Raw genomic sequence first — 24,484 nt, forward strand, 5'->3', positions numbered from 1 at the left:
CTTGACCTTATCACATCCTTGACCTTATCACATCCCTGACCTTATCACATCCTTGACCTTATCACATCCTTGTCCTTATCACATCCTTGACATTATCACATCCATGACCTTATCACATCCTTGACCATATCACATCCCTGACCATATCACATCCTTGACCATTTCACATCCATGACCTTATCACATCCCTGACCTTATCACATACATGTTCCAGGAATCCAGTGGAGAGGGAGTCATCCAGCGTGATATCAACCGCACATTCCCGGCACACGACTTTTTTAAAGAGTCTGGAGGGCTTGGACAAGAATCACTCTTTAAAATAGCAAAGGTAACACAGTGATGAAGGTTGAAATTTAAAAGATTCTTTTATGTCTTTTTAAATTACAGTATTTTGATTATAATCAGTATAAGTAGTGATGCATTTGAATTTAAAAATGTTACTGTATATAAATTGTTCTTCAGGATATGTTTTATATACTATCAGCTTGTTAAGAAATTCATTTAACTTAATGAATATTGAAGCCAGGGTTTTTTTTCGAAAAAGCATGTATATTTGCTATTTTAGCATGATTTTGATTTTTTTTCCCAAAGTTGAAAAAAAATATCCAAATTTGGAAGGAACAGGCGGTGAAAATAATTCCAAAAACGATCATTGACAAATACTTTCTTCCTCCTTTTATTTCTGCAGACATACTCAATGATGAAGAAATTGGTTATAACTGACATTAACGTTTTTGCCTCCCTTTATTTTGCAGGCATACTCAGTGTATGATGAAGAGATTGGTTATTGCCAAGGACAGTCATTCCTGATAGCAGCGCTGTTGTTACATGTAAGTGACCTTCCCTTGTTGCTGCATGTTGGTTTCAGGCACTGTGAAGTAAATGATGAAGGTTTTATAGCATTAAACAAATACAGCTATTCATCACCCATATATATACATATAGATGTAATTAGGGCTGATAAAATCAAATAATTTTGATTAAGTTGGGCCAATTTCATTTAATGAAAACTGCAACATTACTGGTCCGAATTTGTTTCAATTTACTTTATAATTGCTTTTCAAAATGGCTAAGTCAGTGTAATACATAAACTTTGTTTGTCATTCACACATTTCCATACACCCCAATAAAAGTGTAAAGATAACTAATAGACCAATGCGACCAGAGGGGGGTTTGAAGGGAGGGGTGTTCAACATGTCCAGACTGAGATAGATTTCAAAATTTCATTTGCCCTTCATGTATTTAAAAACCATTAATCCGTTCTTACCATTTTTTAATAGACTTAGAAATAGAATCGTACATTATACTCATGTAGGTTCATGTATTAACATAATTCGTTGACTCTTTCAGATGCCAGAGGAGCAGGCATTTTGTGTTCTTGTCAAGATTATGTTTGACTATGGCCTGAGGGATTTCTTCCGTAACGACTTTGGCGTTCTCCACCTAGCCTTCTACCAGCTTGAAAGATTGCTACAGGTTTGTGTTTGACTAGTATCCAAGACATTATGAGAGCATATTCTGTGACATTCTATGACTGGTATCCATGTGATTTGTTGTCGTCGACTACGTTACTTTTTCCATTGATAGACACTGGTTTCTGGCTCTTTTCTTATCAGTGTCATTATACAAAATATTTCTGTGACAATATAGAACTATATCACACCTCCAGCATAAATGACACAACACCATTGGTCCAGGACTGGTCACGCGGTGACCCCATATTTTTCCATATTCGGTCACCTATTTATATTGTACCAAAATGGTGTCTTTTTGTGTCGCCTGAAAAGACGACATATAGGGGTTACTTTTGTCGGCGGTGGCGGCGGCGTCCGCTTCCCATTTTCGCTTGTCCGGGGTATATCTCCTTAACTATTAGTGGTATCAACTTGTAATTTCATATGTAGATAGATCTAATTGAGGGCAAGTGCAGGGCACAAGAACTGTTACTCTTGCTTCCATATTTTTAGAGTTATTGCCCTTTGTTATTTTTCATGCATAAAGTTTTGTCCGGGGCATATCTTGTAGAATATAAGAGTTATCAACTTGAAACTTCATATGTAGATAGATCTCATGGAGGGCAAGTGCAGTGCACAATAACAGTAACTCTTGCTTTCTTAGTTTTAAAGTTATTGCCCTTTGTTAATTTTCATGCTTAAAGTTTTGTCTGGGGCATATCTTGAAGAATATAAGAGGTATCAACTTGAAACTTCATAGCTAGATAGATATCATTGAGGGCAAGTGCAGTGCACAAGAACCGTTACTCTTGCTGCCATATTTTTAGAGTTATTGCCCTTTGTTAATTTTCTTGCTTAGGTTTTGTCCATGGTATATCTCGTAAACTACAGGAGGTATCAACCTGAAACTTATTCCGTAGGTATATCTGATTGAGGGAAAGTGCAGTGCACAAAAACCGTAACTCTTGCATCTATATATTTAGAGTTATTGCCCTTTGTTAATTTTCATGCTTAAAGTTTTGTCTGGGGCATATCTTGAAGAATATAAGAGGTATCAACTTGAAACTTCATATGTAGATAGATCTCATGGAGGGCAAGTGCAGTGCACAATAACAGTAACTCTTGCTTTCTTAGTTTTAAAGTTATTGCCCTTTGTTAATTTTCATGCTTAAAGTTTTGTCTGGGGCATATCTTGAAGAATATAAGAGGTATCAACTTGAAACTTCATAGCTAGATAGATCTCATTGAGGGTAAGTGCAGTGCACAAGAAACGTTACTCTTGCTGCCATATTTTTAGAGTTATTGCCCTTTGTTAATTTTCTTGCTTAGGTTTTGTCCATGGTATATCTCGTAAACTATATGAGGTATCAACCTGAAACTTATTCCGTAGGTATATCTGATTGAGGGAAAGTGCAGTGCACAAAAACCATAACTCTTGCATCTATATGTTTAGAGTTATTGCCCTTTGTTAATTTTCATGCTTAAAGTTTTGTCCGGGGCATATCTTGAAGAATATAAGAGGTATCAACTTGAAACTTCATAGCTAGATAGATCTCATTGATGGCAAGTGCAGTGCACAAGAACCGTAACTCTTGCTGCCATATTTTTAGAGTTATTGCCCTATGTTAATTTTCATGCTTAGGTTTTGTCCATGGCATATCTCGTAAACTATAGGAGGTATCAACCTGAAACTTATTCCGTAGGTATATCTGATTGAGGGAAAGTGCAGTGCACAAAAACCGTAACTCTTGCATTTGAAAACGTATTAATCCATTATCTTCAAATTATTTCTCAATGTCATTGACTTCAGTATTTATTTTGCTCATTTTTGCTTATATAACCAATTGCTTGCTCCTGGCTTAACGTTGTTACCTTCAGTTCAAATGCCACCTACACTTGAAAGTTAAATGGCAACATCATTGTCTATAAATGAATAAAATGCCAATCTAACAGCTATTATGTCGACAGTAAATAATTCGTCAGGCGACACATCCGACTCGCGGAGTTCTAGTTTCCGATTCCGATGACTATTCCGATGAATAAATGAAACATTTAAACATGTAAAGAGGTTGTACATGTGATATAAAAAATGATACCCTGTAACTTATAATAGCCTGTGACATACTACTTTTCAGGACCAGCTCCCTGATGTCTTTGACCACTTCATGGAGATGGGGTTGGAGGCTCACATGTATGCCAGCCAGTGGTTCCTCACACTGTTCACAGCCAAGTTCCCACTCTTCATGGTCTTCCATATCCTAGATATATTCCTGAGTGAGGTAAGCTTGTCCTAGATATATTGCGTAAAATGTGTTTGGTTTGTTCAAGGTCCAGAGAACAGAATTACTGACCCTAGATTTTGAGAGTGTCTCTTCATATACTTCCACATTAAAATGCCTTAAATGCTTAGTAATCCCCTAAATGCTTAAAAATCATTTCCTGGAAGAAACTTTGCATATTACTTGGCCTTGGAGTTGTTGAAGGTCTCGCGTAAGGACTTACAGGCCATGAAAAGGTGCTGAGCTTTTTCAAATCTGTCGATGCTTTACTGCCCACAATACTGACATGCTATAAATCCTTTTCAGGGAAGAAACTTTGTGTACAACGTGGCCAGGGGTGGTTGAAGATTTCTTATAAGGTCTTACAGGCCATGAAAGGATGCTGAGCTTTCTCAAATCTGTCCATGCTCAACTGCCCAAAATACTGACACGCTATAAATTCTTTCCAGGGAAGAAATTTTGCATACCACGTGGCCCTGGGATTGTTAAAGGTCTCGCGTAAGGACTTGCTGGCACTGGATTTTGAAGGTGTCCTGAAGTATTTCAGAGTGCAGCTGCCCAAGAGGTTCAGAACTGAGGAGGCTACTAGTGAACTGATGCAGGTATTGACTACTGCGTTTCGATGCTTGGCTATAATCGATAATTGATCGATTTGGCCTGAAATCGGTTAAAATCCAAAATTGATATATTTGGCCTGAAATTGGCGACAATCGATTGTATTTGGTCATAATCGATCATCGATTCAATCAACGAGTTTTTTTTCTCTCTTCCTCTCATTATTTGGTTTGCTTTAACTTCACCAATTTTCTCCTTTGAGTTAATTTATACATATTGGGAAGTGTTCTGTTGTTATCGTTAACAGAATATATATTGGTTGACACTGTTAATACAACAACAACTCTAATTAACTTCAAACATTCACATAACATAAGCATAGTTAAAAATTACATGGTATTGTACAAAATTAAAACTACAATTAAGGTATTGTCAAAAACAGATTGTACTATCGATAATCAGTTACTCGAGTGTACTATCGATTATCAGTTACTCGAGTGTACTATCGATAATCAGTTACTCGAGTGTACTATCGATAATCAGTTACTCGAGTGTACTATCGATAATCAGTTACTCAAGTGTACTTTTGATAATCTGTTACTCGAGTGTACTATCAATAATCAGTTACTCGAGTGTACTATCGATAATCAGTTACTCGAGTGTACTATCGATAATCAGTTACTCGAGTGTACTATCGATAATCAGTTACTCGAGTGTACTATCGATAATCAGTTACCCGAGTGTACTATCTATAATCAGTTACTCGAGTGTACTATCGATAATCACTTACTTGAGTGAAACAGAAGTAACTGCAGAACCGATTATCGATAGTCAAACTGAAGCCGATTTCCACCACAGTGGCATTCATTGAAGCCACAACATGTTATTCAGACTTTAACATTGTCAACATTAAGCTATAGCAAGTTATGCCAGTTCTTGATTATCAATTATATTTTGATTTCTGTTCAGACATTTAACATATTTTATGGTCAATCCAATGTGTACTACATTCCCTGATCTTATAAATTTTCTCCTACAAAACTCTAAAAAGAAAAATTAAGAGACCTAGAGCTATGATTTAGTTGAGTATAAATTCATAAAAAAATAATGGAATACTTAAATGTTGTACTAGTTGGTGTATTTGCATCCTTTGCTTCCCAGCATATCATAATCTATATGATACCCTGGGCAAATCAGCTGTAAAAATCTTGTACTCATCATAATTAATAAGGTGAAATCCAGCCACTTGATTGGTCGCATGAAAAACATCTCATGCGGTGCGAAAATGGCCGAGAAGTTATTAATGTAATCTTGGTTTGAAATAATCCAATTAGATCATGGCTTACAAATCATTTTAGGCAGAGTATTGTTAAATATGCCGGTGGCTTATGAATATTCAAGATTTACGAAGTTGCCCTACCCAATTTGCCCAGAGTATCATATAGGTTATAATAAGCTGGGGTGCCGAGGATGGTGTATTTGTAATGTTGCTTCTCAGCCTGAGCATCCCTTGTTTTACCTTCAACAGAGACATTTTCCTTTGGCCTCTTTAAATGACCGGGATTAGAGCAATTCCACTGTTATTATGATATTTTAATAAACAAACCCAACAAAACAATTGACAAATAGTTAAAGTAATATTATGCAGGAAACTTAACCATATGATAGTAAGTGTTAAAAATGGTTTACTACAATGCCTGTTTGGGTGTTTACTTACTCAAGAATAAGAATGATTTCCTGAAAGATACTCATCGCATTATATGATTTCATTATTTTAAGGTTGCCCTGAACTGTAAAATACGAGGCAGCAAATTGAAGAAGTATGAGAAAGAATACCAGGCCATGAAAGAACAGGAGATGCAGCAGGAGGACCCTCTTGTGAGGTTTGAGGTAAGAAAGCCTTGAAAAGTCCTTTAATTTGATGCAAAGTCCTTGATGATACATTTAGAATGAATACCAGGCCATGAAAGAACAGGAGATGCAGCAGGAGGACCCTCTTGTGAGGTTTGAGGTAAGAAAGCCTTGAAAAGTCCTTGAATTTTATGCAAAGTCCTTGAATGGGCAAGTAGAATGAATAACAGGCCATGAAAGAACAGGAGATGCAGCAGGAGGACCCTCTTGCGAGGTAAGAAAGCCTTGAAAAGTCCATGAATTTGATGCAAAGTCCTTGGAAGTAGAAATAATATCCAGCCATGAAAGAACAGGGGATGCAACTGGAGGACCCTCTTGTGAGGTTTGAGGTAAGAAAGGCTTGAAAAGTCCTTGAATTTGATGCAAGGTCCAAATTACTTTGCTTGAAGGGCCAAGTAGAACTAATACAAGGCCATGAAAGAACAGGACGACTCTCTTAATGCTCGAGTTAAGCAGGCCTTAAAAATTCCTTTTATTTGATGCAAAGTCCTTATAGATCCATGTAGAGATCATGTCAGGTCATGAAAGAACAAAAGATGCAGCAGGAGGACCCTCTTGTGAGGTTTGAGGTAATAAGGCCTTGAAAAGTCCTTGAATTGAGTTGTCAGCATTAAGCAGGCTTTAAAAGGTCATATGGTGCATAGTATAAAAATCATTACTTTAAAGAACAGAATATTTAGCAGGAAAACTCTTGTGTTACCATAAGTAGGCCATGAAAAGACCTTTAAATTGATGCTAAGTCTGGCGTCAGTGAATATTGAAAAGTTTTCTAATTAAATGCAACTGTTGTCAATCATTGCTTTGATGCACTTTGAACCAATTTGAATTGAAATTTATGCCTCCATTTTAACTTTTACCTATATTCCCCATATTTCTCATCCGCAGCGTGAAAACAAGCGCTTGATGGACGCCAACATTCGCCTGGAGCAGGAAAATGATGATATGGCTCACGAATTGGTGGAGAGTAAACTCAACCTCTCCAAGAAATTGGACGCTGTAAGTTTATGAACTGTTTGATGATCAGAACTTGATTATGAATTTGGGTTTCCCATTTTGAATAACCAAGACCGTACACTATCAGGTCATCTTTTCAAAGATCGTATTGTAAGATCTGTTTATCGTATCCATTATTCTTGGTTACAATGAGGTTAGTTTTTAGCTCGACTATTCGAAGAATAAGGAGAGCTATCCTACTCACCCAAGCGTCGGCGTCACCCCTTGGTTAAGGTTTTGCGTGCAAGCACACATAGGTTAATATCTCAGCAACTACTTCAGGTATTGCATTGAGACTTTATACATATGTCGTACGCTTGTTGATAAGACCTATGGCTTTTAAAAGTGCTCTCTGAAGGCTCGAGACTGTGTAAAACAATAATAAAATAGATAAGTATCATTACTTTACATTCTGTTGCACTGCCTATAACACAATTGACTTCCAAGTGGCATTTATGTGACAATATGATAATTGTGAGGGCATCTGTGTCCTATGGACGCATTTCTAGTTTCTTCAATAAATGAACAAGGGCTCCTGTGGACAGGAGTGAATAAATTCCACCACCAATTATTGTAAAGTTTTTCGACAGTAGCGAATAAATTCCACCACCAATTATTGTCAAGTTTGTGGACAGTAGCGAATATATTCCACCACCAATTATTGTCAAGTTTGTGGACAGTAGCGAATATATTCCACCACCAATTATTGTCAAGTTTGTGGACAGTAGCGAATATATTCCACCACCAATTATTGTCAAGTTTGTGGACAGTAGCGAATATATTCCACCAATAATAATTAATCTAACTATATAACATATACAACATGTCCTTCAATATCTTGGGGCAAAGTATTGAAAAATCATATACTTATGTTATAATGACTTCCAATGTATTTCATCATTTAGAGTCAAGACTTGTCCGAGTCCCTAACCATGGAGTTAATGACAACCAAGAAGAAACTTCTCGAGACAGAGGAAGAAAAACAGAGACTGGAAACAGAGTCCTCACAGGTGAGGTGTCTCAAATATAATTTCATTGGCATTGGATTTACAAACTAATTTTTAAAAAAAAAAAATCAATAAAAAAAAAAAAAAAAATATATAATTCAAATCAAATCAAATCCAAACTGAAAATTACGATGCCAAATGTTGGATTTGTTTTCAGTATTATAAACTAGGTGTTTAAGGAGTATAATTTGAACCCTTTTGCATAAAGTGTTTTGAAATCCTTTGTAGTGAAGTATGTGAGAGTTTAACAGGGCAGGTAACATTAGGTATAATAACATAAATCATGATGTAAATGTACCAGGTTTAAAACTTTCAAAACCTTTTCGTATATCTCCCTAGGTGAAAGAGATGTGTAGACGTGAGTTAGAGAGATTGGAGGCGGACAATACCAGAAATACAGCCATTATTGCTGACTATAAACAGGTACTTAAAATTGAACATCTTAAGCTCGTCTTTTTATTAAAGAAAACATGACAGGGTATTGGGAAAGCTGTTGATGTCTTAAGTTGTCCATGTCCTAAATGCTTTGGTGATGATGTGGAAAAACTTAAAACCTTTGCCAGAACTCAAGTGTTTCAAGATATTCATATGAAACTTGGTACACATGTTGCCAGTCACAAAATGTACATATATATCAAGTCTGATTAACAAAAAATAGACAAGTGTTGGAGTTTACTCCACAGCACTCCTTTTTCCCATCAATAGAGTCACAGTATATTCATTAAAAATGTTTTACTTAAGGAAGCAGGTTTCTTTTTAAAGAAATCAGGCCCTAGTTTCTTAAAATATCTTCAAGTCTTTTATAATAGGATTAAGCCAATGAATAGTTATACCCCCACAAACGAAGTTTGAGGGGGTATATAGGAGTGAGCTTGTCGGTCGGTCTGTCTGTCGGTCGGTCGGTCGGTTTTCATGGTTTCCGGACGATAACTCATGAAAGGCTAGACAGATTTGAACAATTTTTGGTACACAGGTGTAACAACAGAAGATACAGGTCAAGTTCGATATTGGGGCTGGTGGGGCCAAGGTCAAGGTCACTGTTACTAAAAATAGAAAAACGGTTTCCGGACGATAACTCATGAAAGGCTTGACAGATTTGAACATTTTTTGGTCAGCAACTTCTAAATTACTCAACAGATTTAAATAAAACAATACATGCATGACAGCTCTAGTTTTGTTTTGGTACAATTTGTGTAATATAAACATTCTTTCATGAGTTTTTGGACTTAATAGGAAATTACCTGTACCGTTAAAATGATAAATTAATTTTTATTCTTTTAAATCAAGAAATCATCATTATACCCCCCAAAACAAAGTTTGGGGGGGGGGGGTATACTGGAATCGGGTTGTCCGTCTGTCCGTCTGTCTGTCTGTCCGTCTGTCCGTCTGTCCGTCCGTTTTTTTTTTGTCCGGGATTCATCTTTGTCGTTATTGAACAAATCTTTTTCAAACTTTCAGATATTAATGGCCATGATGTAAACTTGCGCCTCTGTGAAATTGGTACGGGTCACATGACCCTGACCAGAGTTATCTCCCCTTGATGTGTTAAAGTAGGCAAAATAAGCCCTGTCCGGGATTCATCTTTGTTATTATTCAACAAATCTTTATCAAACTTTCAGAAATGAATGGCCATGTTGTAAACTTTCGCCTCTGTGAATTTGGTACAGGTCACATGACCCTGACTGGAGTTATCTCCCCTTGATGTGTTAAAGTAGGCAAAATAAGCCCTGTCCGGGATTCATCTTTGTTATTATTCAACAAATCTTTATCAAACTTTCAGAAATTAATGGCCATGTTGTAAACTTTCGCCTCTGTGAATTTGGTACAGGTCACATGACCCTGACTGGAGTTATCTCCCCTTGTAGGCAAAATTAGCTTTGTCCGGCCTAACTCCAGGGCAAACAACCTAGACATGGAGGGGTGGGGGGTATTCGTTAGCCTATGGCTTACAGTTCTAGTTCTACAAAATTTCGTCAAGTTGAAATTTTGGCCAATAGATTGCATCATTAAAATACAAGCAAAACTAAAATATTTACAGGTGTAGAATCAGAATGTCACATGACTTGCAAATTTATTGATGAATTGAATTGCTTGCATGTACAAACTTACCAAAAGATAACCTGCGAAGAAGTTATCTAGTTTAATACATCTGTCCTCGGGTCTTTCAATGGTATTAACAGTGGCGACTTTTGTTTATTAAGTTCAGTCAAACCTCATTGGCTGAAACTCTATTGGCTCGATTTTATCGTTGGCACAAACTTGATGTAAAGGACTGATTTTTGAACACTTCAGTAAGCATTTCCAATAGGCTAGAATTTCCTAAAGCTTGAGATATTTTGTCCGTCCCTGGGATTTTGAGCCAATGAGGTTCGACTGTATTCATGTACATTTTCATTACAGATATGCTCACAGCTGAGTGAACGCTTGGAAAAACAACAAACAGCAAACAAAAATGAGCTGGAATCAATAAGGGTATGGCAATTGTAGGGTAGAGTTTCTAGTTATTGTATCTGAGATTAAACTTTCTCAGAAGGCTGTTGCTTTCCTCAGAAAATTGTATATCTCAAGATGGTCGATTTCTTTTGAAAAAATATATTTCTCAGGACATGGTTATTTTGTTTGTCTCAGGAGGCCATAGCTTTTCTCAGATAATTGATTTCCAGGTATAAATTTAAAACGCAGTGTAGATATAACATTTTAAAAGTCTTTGGGGCAGATTCAATAAGGATTTTAGTTGAACTTCAATTACTTTAAATCTGTTTTGGCGTCAAATTTGGTAAACATTGATTATTAAACATTGATTATTTTTATGCCCCTGAAGGTGGGCATATTAAAATCGCACCGTCCGTCCGTCCGTCCGTCCGTCCGTCCGGCTCTATAACTTTCTCTTGTATGGACAGATTTTAAAATAACTTGCCACATGTGTTCCACATACCAAGACAACGTGTGGCGTGCAAGACTCGTGTCCCTACCTCAAAGGTCAAGGTCACACTTAGTGTTTATTCACAATGGAGTGCTGCATATAAGGACATAGAGTATAGGTTGTCGTGTCCGGGCTGTAACTTTCTCTTGTATGGACAGATTTTAAAATAACTTGCCACATGTGTTCCACATACCAAGACGACGTGTCGCGTGCAAGACCCGTGTCCCTACCTCAAAGGTCAAGGTCACACTAAGTGTTTATTTACAATGGAGTGCTGCATATAAGGACATAGAGTATAGGTTGTCGTGTCCGGGCTGTAACTTTCCCTTGTATGGACAGATTTTAAAATAACTTGCCACATGTGTTCCACATACCAAGACGACGTGTCGCGTGCAAGACCCGTGTCCCTACCTCAAAGGTCAAGGTCACACTTAGTGTTTATTCACAATGGAGTGCTGCATATAAGGACATAGAGTATAGGTTGTCGTGTCCGGGCTGTAACTTTCTCTTGTATGGACAGATTTTAAAATAACTTGCCACATGTGTTCCACATACCAAGACGACGTGTGGCGTGCAAGACTCGTGTCCCTACCTCAAAGGTCAAGGTCACACTTAGTGTTAATTCACAATGGAGTGCTGCATATAAGGATAAAGAGTATAGGTTGTCGTGTCCGGGCTGTAACTTTCCCTTGTATGGACAGATTTTAAAATAACTTGCCACATGTGTTCCACATATCAAGACGACGTGTCGTGGCAAGACCCGTGTCCCTACCTCAAAGGTCAAGGTCACACTTAGTGTTTATTCACAATGGAGTGCTGCATATAAGGACATAGAGTATAGGTTGTCGTGTCCGGGCTGTAACTTTCCCTTGTATGGACAGATTTTAAAATAACTTGCCACATGTGTTCCACATACCAAGACGACGTGTCGCGTGCAAGACCCGTGTCCCTACCTCAAAGGTCAAGGTCACACATAGTGTTTATTCACAATGGAGTGCTGCATATAAGGACAAAGAGTATAGGTTGTCGTGTCAGGGCTGTAACTTTCCCTTGTATGGACAGATTTTAAAATAACTTGCCACATGTGTTCCACATACCAAGACGACGTGTCGCGTGCAAGACCTGTGTCCCTACCTCAAAGGTCAAGGTCACACTTAGTGTTAATTCACAATGGAGTGCTGCATATAAGGATAAAGAGTATAGGTTGTCGTGTCCGGGCTGTAACTTTCCCTTGTATGGACAGATTTTAAAATAACTTGCCACATGTGTTCCACATATCAAGACGACGTGTCGCGTGCAAGACCCGTGTCCCTACCTCAAAGGTCAAGGTCACACTTAGTGTTTATTCACAATGGAGTGCTGCATATAAGGACATAGAGTATAGGTTGTCGTGTCCGGGCTGTAACTTTCTCTTGTATGGACAGATTTTAAAATAAATTGCCACATGTGTTCCACATACCAAGACAACGTGTCGCGTGCAAGACCCGTGTCCCTGCCTCAAAGGTCAAGGTCACACATAGTGTTTATTCACAATGGAGTGCTGCATATAAGGACAAAGAGTATAGGTTGTCGTGTCAGGGCTGTAACTTTCCCTTGTATGGACAGATTTTAAAATAACTTGCCACATGTGTTCCACATACCAAGACGACGTGTCGCATGCAAGACCCGTGTCCCTACCTCAAAGGTCAAGGTCACACTTCGTGTTTATTCACAATGGAGTGCTGCATATAAGGACATAGAGTTTAGGTTGTCGTGTCAGGGCTGTTACTTTCCCTTGTATGGACAGATTTTAAAATCACTTGCTACATGTGTTCCACATACGAAGACGACGTTTCATGTGCAAGACCCATGTCCCTACCTCTAAGGTGAAAGATACACTAAGTGTTTATTCACAAGGGAATTCTGAATATAAGGACATAACAGTGTAGGTTGTCAAGTATGGGTGGTATTTTTTATGTTCAGAGGCAATTTAAAATCACTTGCTACATATGTATTTGACACGTAAAGGCAAGATCAACTTTTCATGTACTGACCTTGTTCGTAGGTCAGTGTCACATTCGGGGGCATTCGTCACATACTGTGACAGCTCTTGTTATTTCCTCAAATTTGTGTTCATTTTTAAACCTGGCTAAAGTTCAATTCACTCAAATATGTAGAAAAATTACAAAAATATGTAACAAAGATAATTTCAATTTACAACTTAATTTGACTTTTGAAATGGCCCCCAAAGTAGTAAATCCTAGGGTCCAATAGTTTTTTGCTCACATCCATTCATGTTTTAGCTGCACTCTCACAGATTGTCATTTTTGAGACTTTTAGAATTATTTGTGTCAGAATTGGCTAATTTGGGCATTGATGCCTTCAATTCAGTCATATTAGATCATTCAAAATAGGTCAGATCTCAAATTTTGGTAAACTGCTAAAAATGTTCATGTTCCTAAAGCATAAGTAACGCTTTTAGCCTTAGAATATCTATTTTCGAACATAATATGATAAACTGCGATCTGATATTTTGTCAGTAGTCTTATATCATTGATTTCCAGTCATTTATGCAAAAATTGGCTCATTAAAAGACAAAAAATAAAAAAGTTGTCAAAATGGTCAACTTGTGAGAATGCAGCTTTAATGTTTTAACTGTTAAAAACTTTCTTACTGTATTCTGTTTTTTACAGAGTCAAGTGAAATCCTGTGAAACATGTAGCAAACTTTTCGATCAGGACGGGAAGGTGCAACTCCCCGAACCTAAAATAGATCCAGACAGTGTCAATCCAAAAGTTCTGAACTTAGAAAGCCGTGTTCGCGAGCTTGAATTAGAACTTGCCCAAACAAAGTTGGCGTTAGTCGAAGCTGAGTGTAAATCGCAAGATTTGACCCATCAGCTTACTTCAGCAGTAACTGAAATCCAAGCTTCAAAGAATACTTGGTTTTCAAAATTCCAGAACTCCATAAAAGATGTGTCAATAATGCAGAAAAAAGACCCCTCGACGAAAGATTTGCAACGGAAAGATTCCACTTCAAAGGAATGAGGAATCTTTTGATTGGTTACTGAAAAAGATCGTGAAATGACATGTTGTGGATTGGTTAGCAAATCACATGTACATGTAAACGGCAAGAGGCAGAAAATTTTCCAGAAAAACTAAGAATTTGATCGCAAACTTACATGAAGAAGTTGATTGGTTAACAATCGCATGCATAAAAATAAAAGTCTGCGATAGGCAGAAATATTTCATACAGTAATTATAACGTCTGTGAGCAAAATAGTTTGGAGTGATGGATGCCTGTGACTATTAATAGAATAGCGAAGTCATCTTGATAATGGTTTTGATTGGCCATGGTACTTTTAAGGTAGTTAACTCTATTTTCAATATTTGCCATTATTAAAATGCCCAAAACTGATAGTTAAAAATTTTAAAATGAGACTGATCTAATAAGTTTCAAATGAAAATATAAAATTATATAAAAGATTAAGGGGAACAAAAATTTGAAACAAATTTATTTTTCGGCCTTATGAAGTTATGCATGAGCCAAATAAAAAAAATGATTTGGTTAGGGTTACATCCTTTTCCAAAACTTTCTTTTTTTTATTAGGCATTATATAAGAACAAAATTGAAATCCTTTAAAGAACGGGGTTAAAGCAATGCTTTCAATATTTTTCAAACTACATATTAAAATACACACTTATTATTTTATTTTTTATGCCCCCACAAAGTGGCGGCATATAGGGTTGCCCTTGTCCGTACGTACGTCTGTCTGTCTGTACGTACGTACGTCCCGAAGATTGTTTCCGATCTAATTCTTGAAAACTGTTTGTCCAATCCTCACCAAACTTTAAACACATGTTCGTGACCATAATATCTTGATCAAGTTCGATAGTCATGGAAATCGCTTTAGTCATTTAGGAGTTACGGCCCTTTTTTGCCAAAAATACTTCAAAAATATATGTTTCCAATCTAATTCTTGAAAAGTATGTGTCCAATCCTCACCAAACTTTACATACATGATTGTGACCATAATATCTTGATCCAGTTCGATAGCCATGGAAATCGCTTTTGTCATTTAGGAGTTACGGCCCTTTATTTGCAAAAAAAGACTTGAGATTATCCTGAATAATCATTATGGCTTATTTTCTGTGACAAAAAATCGAAGTGGGGGCATCCGTGTCCTATGGACACATTTCTAGTTTCATATCAACTGATGGTAGTGTCGGCGCCTTTTTCGAAGGTAAGGTCTGGTAACCTGAACTAAATGTATTTTTGTAGGCAAAATAATTATATCTCAGTGCAGAAAACATGAATCTAGTAGGTCACTCTCTTCTTGCCAGTTTGTGCTATGAATAAAAACTACCGAGACATTTATAAAAAGGGTTAAAAATAGTGAATAATGGTATGGTCACAAAATATAATGAATTACACTCAAAATAAAACCTGATTAAAGGTCACTTATACCATTGTTAAAATATTCCTACAGGACAGCTAAAGGTTTTGAAAGGTTACTACCAAAATATTTCAGAGAAAAAAAATCAGTTGTTATTGTTCATGAGCTTTCTTAATGTATCTTGTGAATGTTGAAAGGAAAATCTGCATTTGTAATACAGCCGTTTTGATAAGTGACCCATTAATTAACTTTGATGAGTGTTTATTTTAAATACAGTGTTTTCAAAAGCGATCCTTTATCATTTTTTGTTGAGTGTATAATATGTATTATTTTAAGTTGTGATATTGCAATATTGATCATAATAATTAATATATTTATCATAAATATTTCATTGACAATAATCTATCACAAACATGTGAAATTGTATGTAGTTACATGTTGATAATATTTTTTTTGACAAAGATAACAATGAAAAATGGGAAATGGATTATCCAAATGGGAAATACATTATATTCCAATAGGAAATGGATAATTCTAATGGAAAGTGGATTATTCCAATTGAGAGTGCATTATTCCAATGGGAAGTTCACTTTTCCTATGGAAAGTGCACTATTTCGATGGAAAGTGCATTATTCCCATGAAAAGTGCATTATTACAATGGGAAATGTATATTCCAATGGAAAGCGCATTATTATAATGGGAAATGTGTATTGCAATGGAAAGTGCATTATTCCGCTGGGAAATGTATATTCCAATGGAAAATGCATTATTCTGATGGGAAATTGATTTATCCAGTTGAAAGTGCATTATTCCGATGGTAAAATCGATAATTTCAATAGAAAGTGCATTATTCCGATGGAAAATGGATAATTCCAATGGAAAGTGCATTATTCCCATGGAAAATGGATAATTCCAATGGAAAGTGCATTATTCCCATGGAAAATGCAAAACTCCCATGGAAATGCATTATTCCCATGGAAAATGAATTTTTACAATAGGAAATGGATTATTCACATTTAAACTGCATTATTCCAACTGAAAATGGATTATTACAATGGAAAGTGCATTGTTCCAACAAGAAATGGATTATTCCAATGGAAAATGGATTATTCAAATGGAAATGCATTGTTCCAATGAAAAGTGGACTATTCCATATTTGTGTGCAATACCCATGTTATGGATAATTTTGCTTGTAAACTTAAAAACTTATACATTGTGATTACTTTTAAATGTTTCTTTGTAAAGAAAATGGTCACAAAATTTCTCTTCTGAAAATTCATTGCCTACTCTTTTTATCCATTAAAAGACAAAAATGAAATATGGACTCACATGTAAAACGGTATGTTAATATTGTCCATATTATAAGAGATTGTTTTTATTCAATATCATATCACACTTTATTACAGCAATTAATTTATTAGTTGAATAGTGGCAAGGCCTAAAAAAAGTAATTGTTTGGTTAGGGTTACATCCTTTTCAGAAGGTAGGGTAGGTAGGTAGGGGTTTTTTTTATTTATTTTTTTATTTTTATTTTTATTAGGTTTATATAAGAATGTCATTTTCATCATAGCGGAATGGTGTTATCTTTTGTGTAAGCATTTAAGGTTTTAAACTACGTATTGAAAAGAAATTTAAAAAAAAAAAATAATATTTTTTCTTTAATTTTTCTTTTCTTTTTTTTGTCAAACTGACTATAAAAACGGTAAGGTCGGCGCCTATTCCGTAGGTAGGGTCGGGTAACCCGAACCAAATGTATTTTTTTTTTAAGCCCAATTGAATTTTACAATATTACAATGTTCAAAGATTAAAACTGTTCAAAATAGTATCTCCTGTAATCATGAAGCAATTTTACAATAAAACAATATTGTCATTTTAAAGCAATTTAGTTTAACAATAAAACATTGTTTAGAGATAAAAAAAAATTGATCACTTTGAAGTAATTGAATTTTGCAATATTACAATGTTCAAAGTAGTATCCCTTTTAGTCATGAAGCAATTTTACAATAAAACAATGTTTAAAGATTAAATTGTTAAAAAGAAATGTTATTTTTAAGTAATTAAGTTTAACAATAAAACATTGTTTAGAGATTAAATTTTTTATCACTTTGAAGTAATTGAATTTTGCAATATTACCATGTTCAAAGTAGTATCTCTTTTAATCATAAAGCAATTTTACAATAAAACAATGTTTAATGATTAAAAATGTTAAGAAAAAAAAAACAATTTTAAAGTAATTAAGTTATAATAAAACATTGTCTAGAGATTATTTTTTTTATCACTTTGAAGTAATTGAATTTTGCAATAAAACAATGTTCGGAGATTAACCTATTAAAGAATTTTAGAATTAAACAATGTTATAATATTAAAATAGTTGTAAAAGTATTCTATTTCAAGTTATTGAATTTTATAATAAAAAAGTTTAGAGATTGAGCCTAGAATTTTAAAATTAAAACAATGTTTAAAGATTAAAATTGTTTAAAATAGTGTCAATTTGAATAAAATAGCCAGAAACTACCAGAAAATGCGAAAGTTCTGTGATAAAATGGTCCCACCTTTTCTTGTAAATATAATTTTCTGTACATCTTTATTTATTTAATTGAAAGGGAACGAAAATGTTTGATAAAGAAAAACACAAATAATTTTAACTATTATATTTAGTTGTATCCAAAAAAAAGCAGAAAAAGGACAATTCAAATTTAATTTTTAACACCTGGTACCTTCCTTGCATTAAGGCATGTTTTATAATAACATCATGTTGTCAGCGAAAATGCGTCCTTTGGAGCGAAATAGTGACGGTTTCATTTTTGTAAGATGAGAATAGCAATCATAGCTACATTGATATATTTTCAAAAAGGTTATTTAACCTTATTTAACAAGTTGCTATAAGTTTGCTTATGATTCTATCTCTTGGTTAAAGTTGCGTTTTTTTTGTTAATGTGAAACCCCAACTGGACTCATTTTCAACATCACATGTGTTTAGATCTCTATTTCCTAAACATTTGTCTCCTTTATAGTATTATAATGATATAAAGAAGTATTGATTTTATTCATATCATTGAAGTATAACATATATTTATATTTCATTAAGTATTTATTGGAATGAATAAGCCTCAAGGGCTGTGGCCCTTATTTCTGGAAAAATCTTGAGCATTCTTTCATAACATAAGTATCTTACTTTATTTAGCCCAATTGCCATTGAAACTAGATTTTACACACACAAAAACTGATTCTGATTATCTTAAATATTGCTTATTTAAAAGCCTTAAAACTCTTTCAAGGAGAATTTCAAGTTATTATCCTTTTGAGCTTGATTCCATTAAAAGGGCTTAAAAACCAGTTGTCCAGTTAGCGCAGTGGTTAGTGCACTCGCTTCTCACCCAGGCAACCCAAGTTTGATTCCTGGCCTAGGCTCATGTGAGTTTGGTTTCGGTTTCCCCCACAACACAAGATCACACTCTCGCAACATTGTGTCCACGAGAGTGACTTAGTATAAGCTATCATAGCTTTCTTCACAATCATTGTAAAATATACAACATTTCAACTAAAGCATTTGGTTTTCTTTATTTGAGCTATATTTAAAACAACTGAACACTGATATGAATCACTCATTAGTCTGTGTTCTGGGCAGACATCTGAGCATTGCTTGTGTCCTGTCAGAGGCTTAGAGAACATTTCCTAGCGGTGCTCAAACCCACAACCTCATGGGTGAGAGTCAGACACCTATACCACTAGACCACTCTCACTCTATTAGAGATCAAACCCACAACCTCTTGGGTGAAAGGCAGACATCTACACCATTAGACCACTCACCCTGGTGGGGATCAAACCCACAACCTCTTAGGTGAGAGGCAGATACCTTTACCACTATAGACTACGCTAAACCGAGTGGTAAAATCCACAAACTCTTTGGTGTTGGTTTAGGGACAGGCACCTAAACTGCTCTCACCCTATTTGAAATCAAACCCACCACTTCTTTGGTGTGAGGCAGATACCTATACCACTAGACCACTCGCCCAATTTGAAATCAAACCCACAACCTCTTGGGTGGGAGGTGGACACCTAAACCACTAGACCACTCTCACCCTATATGAGATCAAACCCACCACCCCTTGGATGAGAGTCAGGCACTTAAACCACTAGACCACTCTCGACCCATGATTAACGTTAAACACTGGTTAAGATTTTGAGATATTTCAACTTGGGAGTATATTTACCGTATTCCTCCTCATCAGGCTGCCTCTTTGTTTTTTAATGGCATTGTGCAATGTATATATTGTTAATTATGAGTTCTGTTAATGTTTATGTATAATTTATTCTATACTGAAAACCACATACATGTCATGCTCTGTGAAATTCTGAAAGTTCATGCGTATACTTTCAGTAAGTGATAGTAACTTAACCCACAACGGGTGTTATTGAAATTGCCGTAAATGTCGTGTTAAACTTGAAAGCTGTATTAGACACCCCGGGGGTCTTTTTATGTGTCTATTTTCTGATCCTGTGACCTATGAGTTCCATTACCTTAAGCTCCAAAAAATGCCAAAAAAATCTGATGAAAAGTATTCGGGCTGATGGCATTTTTAATAGGACTTATATGGTATATACAAGCACTTTCGTGGAATCAACATGAGTGTATAATTTCTGTCAAAGCTAGTGGACGAGGGAACTGTTTTGTAAATTGTTGTCAAGGACATATTTCAATAACTAGTTACTAGTATGCGATGTAAGTAAAAGATGTTAAAATTTATCCGTAAGATATTTATAGCACGGTTTATCTCCGTCTGCTTTTTACTATTCTGATATGGAAAATAGTTTATATATTTTGTCAAGGAAATATTTCAATAACTAGTTACTAGTATGCGGTTATTGTTGTAATTTTTCCACATAATAGGTATAGCAAGGTTAAGCTCCGCCTGCTTTTTACCATTCCGATATGGAAGGTAGTTTATATTTGTTGTCAAGGACATATGTCAATAACTTTATAGTGTGCGGTGTAAGTTAAAAGTGTAATAATTTATCCGCATGATAGTTATAGAAAAGAAAAGCTCCGCTTGCTTTTTACCATTCCAATATGGAAGATAATTTATAAATGTTGTTAAGGACATAATAAAAAAATATTGTCAGCAACTAGTGTGGGGTGTTGAGAAAAGTGTTATAATATATCCGCATGATAGTTATGGAACAGTTAAGCTCTGCCTGCTTGTAACCATTCCGATATGGAAGTTAATGTACAGACAAATTCACAAACATGGCACAACTTCAAGAAACAATGCAAGAGTATAAGATGTTACCGTATAGTAAAAAAAATGTTGAGTTATGTATAAATACCAGATATATGTTCCACGTTATTAAAATGTAACTACATGTACCTTTAAGTCCTGTCATTTATGGAAATATTGCCCTTACAAAAATTGTCATGCTTTTAAGGGGCATATTATAGGTTTACACTTGATAGATGCCAAAGAAAATGCATTAAAAAATAGAAAAGATAGTGGGGGAAAAAGTCATCTACCCAAGTGTAAACCTATATGGTACCCGTTTAAAATCTAATAATATAATTTTTTACATGAATTAGTTCATTATATCACTTCTAGTCAATACTAATTGAAATCATGATTTCCTAATAATTTCCTTGTAAAAAGCATTCCATAAGTTTTGTACATGTGTAGTTTCTATATAATGCTTAATATTCTACATGTATTATCATCAGGAACACACTGTTATTTCATTTGATGATGAGCTGATTGTCCAGGAATCTGTAAAAAGTTAACAACGTTGTTAATTTCGTCGTTGTTAACGGCATCGTTGTTAACGGCATCGTTGTTAACCTTAAAAAGTAGAATATTTTATATTGTGCTCATATACCTACATTAAACGAGTATAGCTGTGAAACATTTCTCTCAAATATTGTTAGAAATACTGTAAATTATAAGTGTATCTTTTCAATTGTTAGTGCAATATCGATTTTAAAGTTAACAATGATGTTGTTAACTTCGTTGTTTACTTGAACGGAGTTAACAACAATGACGCTGACTATGTTGTTAACTTCGTTGTTTACTTGAACGGAGTTAACAACAATGACGTTGACTTTAACCTTCAGGCGTCATCTGTTTTCGCAATTCATTGACTTGACACTGGTAGTGTTAACTTTAGTAAGTTGAGGTTTAAAAAAAGTCTTTTGTTTTCATGTTGAACTTTCCTGTGTTTGAAGGAAAAAAGTCATGGCAGAGTTATGCATCCAAGCCTTCATTTCGAAGTTGATATATTGTGTTCAAATCGTTTTGTCGTCGAAATCAAGACGATATAATATGTCAAGTTTTAACTGCTAAAGTGGCATAAAACATGTCGACATGACTATCGAAGTTGAAGATTTAGGCATTTCGACATATGCATTTGATATTTCATTATAACTTATCGCTATTTGTTGTTGTGTCAGTAAATTCAATTAGATTTTTTGCAAAACGGCTTAAAAATGAGCTGTTAATGATTTTGTCTTCAAGGGACTCATCCATGTGTTATATGGTCAAGATAGCAACAACAACAATAAATATCTGTGTCAGATTTGAACAAAATGCTTGTTATAACAATACAACATTATCAACTGTGAGTTCATATTATAGCTCTTTTGTTAATAAATGTTTAAAAATGTGTCACTAAACGCTGTTGTTGTTTGTTTTTTTGCTCAAAAACGTAAGAAACGATATAAGAAATAGAGTTATTTTTGGCTTGGATTTCCAAACATCTGTTCAAATGAGTTTATACTGTTTGATGTTTGTTCATAAAAGTAAGGAAAATAACTAAATTTTGACAAAATTCGAAAGACAAATAATCTAACAAATAATCTTTGAGTGGATCCCTTTAATAAACTAAATGCTATGTTTATAATGAACTGTACTGGGAAGGTATCCATAAGATATTCTAAATCAATTCCTAGCTTAAGTCAATTTCTTTTATTTTGTACAGTACTGTTAAGACCAAACTTTACACTCTTGTTCACTAGGAGTGCACTAGTAGTGAACAATAAGTGCACTATGGATAAGCTAATGTAGTCTGTAGTTTATTAGATAAGCCAGTATTGTATTAGTAGAATTTTAATAATTGTACACATTTTTTAACAAGAAAGTGTTAATTTTAAATAGAGACATTGAAAATAAAAACATTTATAAAATTTTAATGATACATCTCCTGTGCCATTATTCAATATTGATCTTATCCTAATTCTTAGACACGCCTCAGTGATTCCATTCAGCCCATTGGTCAGCTAATTATACAGGCCAATCAAAACACTTAGATTCTAATTTTAAAATCTAAGTTCAATCTAAGTTGCTTATTGAATATGGCCCCAGGGGGCTACTTAGATTAGGAACATGGTTTAAGTTAGGAAATGACTTAAGATGTTTTATTAATAACAGCTCAGTTTATTCCTTGATACTTAAATGACATTTATTGTGTACTTTATCATGAACATGTGTTTATGATAAATTGTTGTTGCTTCGCACCTCTTTGCTTGATATTAAATCTATGTTAATATAATATACGATATCGAAAATAATAAAAAAAATATTATCATACATGTGTTGCATTATTTTGCATGTGCTATTTTGGTAATTTATATAAACACTGTTGAAAAAAACTTGTTGGTTGATAATAATTATATTCACTCAACTGTGCAGACAGATGAACGCTGAAATAATTCACTCCGAGCTGGGCAGAAAACAGTACTGTGTCCTTTTGAGAAAGTTTTCCCCGTTTGAAATAAATGTCTGCATGGGTGAGTACCCCTGGGTGTAAGGCGAACACCTTTACTGCAAGACCACTCTCCTTGGTGGGGAACAAACCCACGACCTCTATGGTGAGAGGCGTACACCTTTACTGCAAGACCACTCTCTCCTTGGTGGGATTGAACCCATGACCTCTATGGTGAGATGTGTTCACTCACCTTGGTTGGGATTGAACCCACTAGATCACTCTAACCTTAGTGGGGACAGAACCCACAACCTCTTGGGTGGGATGTGTTCACCTATACCACCAGACTACTCTCACCTTGGTGGGGAACGAACCCACGACCTCTTGGGTTATAGGCATAAACCTATACCACAAGACCACTCTCACTTTGGTGGGGACCTAACCAACAACCTCTTGAGTGAGAGGCGTACACCTTTACCCAAAGACCACTCTCACTTTGGTGGGGACCTAACCAACAACCTCTTGAGTGAGAGGCGTACACCTTTACCCAAAGACCACTCTCACTTTGGTGGGGACCTCACCAACAACCTCTTGAGTGAGAGGCGTACACCTTTACCCAAAGACCACTCTCACTTTGGTGGGGACCTAACCAACAACCTCTTGAGTGAGAGGCGTTCACCTTTAACCAAAGACCACTCTCACTTTGGTGGGGACCTAACCAACAATCTCTTGAGTGAGAGGCGTACACCTTTACCCAAAGACCACTCTCACTTTGGTGGGGACCTAACCAACAACCTCTTGAGTGAGAGGCGTACACCTTTAACCAAAGATCACTCTCACCTGGGTGGGACACAAACCCACGACCTCTTTGGTGAGGGGCGTAAACCTTTACCCAAAGACCACTCTCACTTTGGTGGGGACCTACCCAACAACCTCTTGAGTGAGAGGCGTTCACCTATAACGCAAGACCACTCTCACCGGGGTGGGGACCTAACCAACAACCTCTTGAGTGAGAGGCGTTCACCTATAACGCAAGACCACTCTCACTTTCGTTGGGACCTAACCAACAACCTCTTGAGTGAGAGGCGTTCACCTATAACGCAAGACCACTCTCACTTTGGTGGGGACCTAACCAACAACCTCTTGAGTGAGAGGCGTACACCTTTACCCAAAGACCACTCTCACTTTGGTGGGGACCTCACCAACAACCTCTTGAGTGAGAGGCGTTCACCTATAACGCAAGACCACTCTCACCTGGGTGGGGACCTAACCAACAATCTCTTGAGTGAGAGGAGTAAACC

The 24,484-nt window shown here is 35.8% G+C and overlaps 1 protein-coding gene across 3 annotated transcripts in view; it reads left to right on the plus strand.

Annotated features, from left to right (window-relative positions):
- Positions 1 to 23,068, plus strand: part of LOC128223679 (rab GTPase-activating protein 1-like) — a 55,279-nt gene extending 32,211 nt beyond the window's left edge. For all 3 annotated transcript variants that reach the window (XM_052932971.1, XM_052932969.1, XM_052932970.1), the window contains 11 exons: positions 215 to 328; positions 756 to 830; positions 1,351 to 1,476; positions 3,590 to 3,733; positions 4,183 to 4,335; positions 6,068 to 6,178; positions 7,085 to 7,195; positions 8,098 to 8,202; positions 8,539 to 8,622; positions 10,600 to 10,671; positions 13,795 to 23,068. In XM_052932971.1, coding sequence (XP_052788931.1) covers positions 215 to 328; positions 756 to 830; positions 1,351 to 1,476; positions 3,590 to 3,733; positions 4,183 to 4,335; positions 6,068 to 6,178; positions 7,085 to 7,195; positions 8,098 to 8,202; positions 8,539 to 8,622; positions 10,600 to 10,671; positions 13,795 to 14,148 — 1,449 coding nt within the window. In that variant the 3' untranslated portion in view covers positions 14,149 to 23,068. The remainder of the gene's footprint in view (positions 1 to 214; positions 329 to 755; positions 831 to 1,350; positions 1,477 to 3,589; positions 3,734 to 4,182; positions 4,336 to 6,067; positions 6,179 to 7,084; positions 7,196 to 8,097; positions 8,203 to 8,538; positions 8,623 to 10,599; positions 10,672 to 13,794) is intronic.
- Positions 23,069 to 24,484: the final 1,416 nt, after the last annotated feature.

The sequence above is a fragment of the Mya arenaria genome, chromosome 17, assembly GCF_026914265.1.
Source record: "Mya arenaria isolate MELC-2E11 chromosome 17, ASM2691426v1".
Taxonomy (NCBI): domain Eukaryota; kingdom Metazoa; phylum Mollusca; class Bivalvia; order Myida; family Myidae; genus Mya; species Mya arenaria.